The sequence below is a fragment of the Capra hircus genome, chromosome 15 (genome assembly GCF_001704415.2).
Source record: "Capra hircus breed San Clemente chromosome 15, ASM170441v1, whole genome shotgun sequence".
Classification (NCBI taxonomy): domain Eukaryota; kingdom Metazoa; phylum Chordata; class Mammalia; order Artiodactyla; family Bovidae; genus Capra; species Capra hircus.
The window spans coordinates 36,399,835-36,406,099 of NC_030822.1; the positions used below are offsets into that span (position 1 = coordinate 36,399,835).

The window sequence follows — 6,265 nt, forward strand, 5'->3', positions numbered from 1 at the left end:
CTCCTCTCTAAATCTCTTCTTGGTTGGTTCTTTCTTCTCAAACTTCTGGTCACAGCACAAATGTTGATTTCTGCAAAATATAAGATCTCTTTTAATGAAATATCACCTTCTCAGAAAGGTCTTTCTTGACCACCTGCTTAAAACTGCAACCTACCTTTCCTTGCTTTTATTTTCTCAAAGTACTTATTACCATCAGACATATTATGTGTTTTATTGTTTATTCACTTTTATCACCCTCTTCTAAAATGTAAATTCAGCAGGGATAGGAATTTTAAACTGTTCGTTCTTATATATTCGGCACCTAGAAGAATTCTCAATAAATATTTAGTTAATAAATCAATTAGATATTCATTGTGTAAATAAGCTCAAACTGTGCTATTGAAAGCAATATTATATGGGTTGACTTAATACAAAAATAACTGTCATACAACCTGTAGCATAATGAAAGGAAATTTATTTCTTTTAAAACTTGGAAAACTATTTGCTCTAGAAAACATGAGTAGTTCCCAGATTGTGACTTCAGGAGCTTGTTCGTTTCTCACATGCTCTAATTCATCTATCTTCGGCTGCACAGTCATCAATAGTCTGGCATCCAGTCAGAGGTGGGTGTTTTCTTTTAAAAACGTGTTTAAGTATCTGTATTTTCTTATTCCGTTTGAGTTTTCTATAACTCAGAGTGACCCATGGCCACTTTTGCAAGAATCACTCCAATTATGTGCTACAGCTTCCGTTTTACTAAATGGAAAGAAAAGAGCAAGTGATGGACTGAGCTTACGAATGGTCGTGAGGCAGCAGCATGTTTAACTAGTTGCTGTTGTTTATAACTTAGTTTCTCAAATAATCTTTGGAGCAGGATTCTGTTTCCTTGTATAGGTGCATACTGGTTCACATAATCTCAAAACAATATACATCTATGCACATGGTGAATCTAGTATTGCACAGATTTATTCTCCCATGTAGGATCATTCTACACAATGCATTCAATTCAGCAAGGACCTTGTCACATATAATGAACAGCACTGGGTACTCATAAAAGGCCATGGACGTGGAAGCTGGAATTGCCAGAAGTCACTGTGGCAAATTTGACTTTCATGAGGGCTTCTCACTATTCCTGGCTCATGCCATCCTTCACCCACAATCGCCTTGCAGATGCCTAAAGAGAAGGTCATGAAGTGAGAGCAGAATTCCAAGTGGAAATTGCACAGTAAAAGATAAGTGCTTCCATAATCTACTCACTTTGTGAAAGGATGATCTGGTTATGGTTAGCAGCACTCATCTTCATATGACAAGAATCCCTACATACGGCTCCATAGCAGGTAGGTGGGGGTGAGTCAGGAGGTACATGTAAGTTTGGAAATGGAGGAAAAAGGAATGGAATGAGTTTGCGTCGTGGGACCTCTGCCAAGAGAAATGGACAACCATGAGAGCAAATGGGCAGCATTGAGATGGTCCCCAACTATGTTTCATAGCTCACAAGCCCTGAAACGGGCCATGGATGTGAACTGGGATTTCTCACACTTACCAATGAAGCATTAAGAAATTTCACTTAAAACTTGCAGTTAGATCTTTGCTGTTGTTCAGTCACTCAGTCATGTCCGACTTTTTGTAACTCCATGAACTACAGCACCAGTCTTTCCTGTCCTTTACCATCTCTGGGAGTTTGCTCGAACTCCTGATTTTTAGAGTTCAGGGCAGGGGAGAAGAGGACGGCGGCTTTTCTTCTAAGGGAGGGGCAGTGTGCCAGGCTGGAAGTTGAGTAGAAGCTACAGGCCTGTCAGTGATGCTGCTTCTGCTCTTACAGAGGGTTAGAGCCGAGCTAGAAAAAGACCAAAGGCACCCCTTCATCCTCAGAGCAGTCTTCACCTTCTAGGATTGCTTGTCATATGTCAGTGATTCTCTTCCACTTTCCAAAAAAGAGGACTGATGGGTGTTGGCAAGTCAAACCTGCAGAAGAGGGGAGAGCATGTCTGAGGGGGAGCAACTGTGGTATATTGGTGTCACAGGTAAAGGACCTGAGAGTTCTGATGTAGTCAGTGTTCCTCTCCATTCTAGTTCCCTTAGCCAGCAACGATGCTTGGAGAGAAACAGTGCGTGATATACAGAAGATGTATCATATTTACTGGAATCTGAGGTCCCACACATTATTGTCTGAGCCAACAACGCCACCATGTGCAGCTGAATTGGCTATAGGAGTGTTTTGAGACTGCAGGAAATGAAACAAATAAAACACCAAGAGTCCAGTATCAGAATTTCAGGGTTAAAAAAGTCATTAATATCTTCTCACTGGAACTTTTAGAGTCTAGCATAGGACTCCAAGATGTGTAGAAGACTGTATTTGATGTTAGCATTGGAGGAGACTGACAACCAGCAGTGAAGTTTAGAATCAAAAGGTAATATCACTGGGTGAATATGGATTGCTGCTGCTGCTGCTGCAAAGTCGCTTCAGTCATATCCGACTCTGTGCGACGCCATAGAAGGCAGCCCACCAGGCTCCGCTGTCCCTGGGATTCTCCAGGCAAGAACACTGGAGTGGGTTGCCATTTCCTTCTCCAATACATGACAATGAAAAGTGAAAGTGAAGTCGCCCAGTCATGTCTGACCCTCAGCGACCCCATGGACTGGAGCCCTCCAGGCTCCGCCGTCCATGGGATTTTCCAGGCAAGAGTGTCGGAGTGGGGTGCCATTGCCTTCTCTGGAATATGGATTAGTACAGTGTAAATAAAGATCCTATTCAATATTTTTAAGTATTCATATAACATAATGTATAATCAAGATAATATTATATTACGCAATATAAAAGCAAAGATCTATTTTACTTGCCTCATAATAATAATAATAGTCTATTATGAGGCAAGTAATCTATAAATACAAAGAATAATCTAGATCAAGATGCAATAGACAAACTTGAAACATTCTAGATGTACAAGGGCACCTGTATGTGCCTTACTGATGTATCAGCCTAGAGACACTCAGAGAGAAAGCTGTTACAGATGTTGAATCACTTTAACATGTCTTCATCCCCATGATGGCATGTCGATACAGAGATCACTGGCTCTAAGGGACTCTATCTTCCAAATACTTTTCTAAATGCCTGCTTAACATCTTTGTTCCTTAGGCTATAAATGAATGGGTTCATCATAGATGTTATGACTGAATAGAACACTGAGATCACCTTATCCCCCTCATTCATTTTCTTGGAATTTGGACGCATATAGGTAAATATTGTTGATCCATAGAAGAAGACAACAACAATGAGATGGGAACCACATGTAGAAAAGACCTTGAGTCTCCTCTCCCCTGCCCGTATATGAATCACAGTGGAGATAATATTCCAGTAAGAGAAAAGGATAAGGGAGAGAGGACCGAGGAGAATTATCACACCCATGGCAAAGATGGCCATCTCAGCTTTGTAGGTTTCTTCTGAAGCCAACTTCAAGAGTGCAGGAGGTTCACAAAAATAATGATTAATTATGTTCTGGCCATGGTATGAGAGATATAAAGTAAATGTTGTATCTACTAGAGACACAAGTGCTCCACTAGTCCAAGATCCTATGGACAGCTGAACACAAATCCTCTGGGTCATAAGGGTGGAGTAGTGAAGCGGCTTGCAGACAGCCACATAGCGGTCGTAGGACATCACTGCTAGCAGGGAGCTTTCTGTACACCCTGCTACTAGGAAAAAAATCATCTGAATAGAGCACCCAGACTTGGAAATGGTCTTTCTTGTTACCAGCAAATGGAATAGCATCTGGGGGACAATTGTTGTAGAGAAAAGGAGATCACTAAACGACAGGTTTTTAAGGAAGAAATACATTGGTGTATGCAGTCGAGAGTCAATATGAATTAACAGTATGATGAGCAGATTCCCAAATACAGTCAGCAGGTAGATGATGAGAAATATCACAAATAGCACAATCTGGGTCTGTTGATCTGCAGAAAGGCCCAGCAAGATGAATTCAGTCAGATAGGTTTGGTTTTTTGTACCCATGGATGTTTATTCCTGTCTACACAATAAGCATCAATAGAGCTATAAAAATCTGACTACATTTGAGCATCAGATGCTGAAAATAAAGATCTTACTGGAATAAAAAATGTTTTTGATTTTAAAAAATCCTTATAAATATTTGACATGAATGTCTAAAAATTTCCACCACAATATTTCTACTGAAGCTGTTTAAAAAGAACACTAACATATTATGTGGATGTGAAAATTATAAAGTTTTCTGCATTTAGTAGAGAACCCAGGTTTTTATTTTTTGTAGTTTACTTTTTAGTCAGCAGACGTTCACTTTTATTTCATTAAGAAGCAGAACAAATAATTAATTTTTCCTTTGTGATTCCAAGAGATGCCTTATCATCCTTCCAAGTAGAAAGTAAATTTTATGAGACCATTTTATATGATTTTATAATCCACAGTCCTGATTATGTCCTAAATTCTTCACTGGATCAGAGAATCAAGGTTTAATGGAAGTGCTCAAGAGTAAGGCATGATCAGACTTCTGCATGAGAGAGGCAGGACAGTGGAGACCAGTTCAGACTGAGGCAGCACCACGCACTTGGGAAATAGGGAGGGCCTTTTGTGGTGACTGAGTGCAGCCACAACAGCTGCCTACAGAGTTGCAGTGTCTTATCTGGCATAACCATGTTTGAGCTCCTTCATGCTGCAGATGTATCAGAAATCCCATCAGTCGGAGAGGTGCATCAGGCACTGGTTCAATGCTCTGCAGCCAGGCAAGAAACACTAGGCAAAGTCTATAGCTTTACCTCAGGAACAAGCAAGGAATAACCTGCTGAATCCAAGCTCCTGGGGAAAGAGTTTAGAAAGACTTAGGGAAGGTAGCAGGGTCATGGGCAAATGTCTAGGAATCAGGGCTGGAGTCTGATATTCCAGGGAAAGGCTGAAGTACTAGTCCCAGAAGTGCCCTTTACAATGAAGATGTCAGGGAAGAAAGTCAGCTACCTGGCAGGGACTTCTTGGGATGGGGCGGGGGGTGGGGGCGGGTGAAGTTGAAGACTGCCAGCATACAAGGGTTTGTTTTCAAAGATAAAACCACACATCTAACTGGCAATATAGGACAAATGTGGCCTGATCAGTTGTGACTGGACCACCTGCTCATGACCTGCTAAGTAGGACTCAAAGACCACATGGTTACAGTGAGGTCTCTATTCATAAATATCCAGATGGAAATGCAATGGATCCAGCCTGAACCAACTGTATAATATATTGGCCTTGAGGGACCAGGAAGGCAGAGTCAGGAAATAATTTGAGGAATTGCTAAAACAAAATGAGGAATATCTTTTCCATTGATACAATGGAAAGGGAATACACGGAGAATCATTGATAAACTGCCACCTCAGTAGCCAAAATAATCCACTACTGATTTCATTTCCCAGTGATTTCTGATAAGCACTTTTTTCACTGCTTCATCACTGTAAGTTTACTTGTAATGAACTGTGCATATTTCATGTGTAAAATTTGATGAGTTTTGATATATGTATATAATTACATGTTTTTTTAAAGTTCTCATTAATTTATACATAATTATTTGTTTACAAGCCTGTCTCCCAGGCTAGGTTTTATGTTTCTTCAGTGTAAAAATCCAATCTCAAGCCATATAACTGCATCACCCAGTATATAGTAAATTTTTAGGAAATGTTTACCGACTGAATTAGTATATGAGTGACTGAATACATGCAGAAACGAATAGATTCCTCTCATACTCACAGGCACTGTCACAAACCTGCACTCAAACACTCCTAAGCTAATAATCCTTTTAAAAGCATAGTATGAAATCTGGAAGACACAGGTGATGCAGGTCCAGCTTCATGGTATCTTTGGGATGGGGAGATCCTGTGACCACGAAGAGGGAGTAACACTAGGTGTGACCACCTGGTATAAGAGAGAGGCGTCAGTGATAGTTGTTCCCCTTCCAGTAGAAATAGGAACAGACCCTCAATACACATCCTGTTCTCTTTTTCATTCTTACCCATGAGAGCAGATGTGCAATGTGGCAGCAGCCTGAATACTAGGTACTGGAGCAGGAAGTGTCCACACACCTCACACTAGCACTCCTGTGCTTGGACTCTTCCCACCTCCCAGATGATGCCTAGTACGTTACAAGAAGCTCTGTCTTGTGTCCTAGGTATTTTCCTATGAGTTCAGTGGGAATCACCCAGAGAGTGTGGAAAAGGTGAAACAGGAAGAGAACACCTATGTAGCAGGGATGAAAGGTAAGAACACAGGAAGATTCTTATAGTTGAAAAG

At 40.8% G+C, this 6,265-nt stretch overlaps 1 protein-coding gene across 1 annotated transcript; it reads right to left on the reverse strand.

Annotated features, from left to right (window-relative positions):
• Positions 3,065–3,988, reverse strand: LOC102173586 (olfactory receptor 2D3-like). The gene has a single exon (XM_013969589.2). The coding sequence runs from the start codon at positions 3,986–3,988 to the stop codon at positions 3,065–3,067; it is 924 nt and encodes a 307-aa protein (XP_013825043.1).

Excerpts from the sequence above, each read along its gene's own strand:
- LOC102173586 (XM_013969589.2), bottom strand. The coding sequence starts at position 3,988 with ATGGGTACAAAAAACCAAACCTATCTGACTGAATTCATCTTGCTGGGC.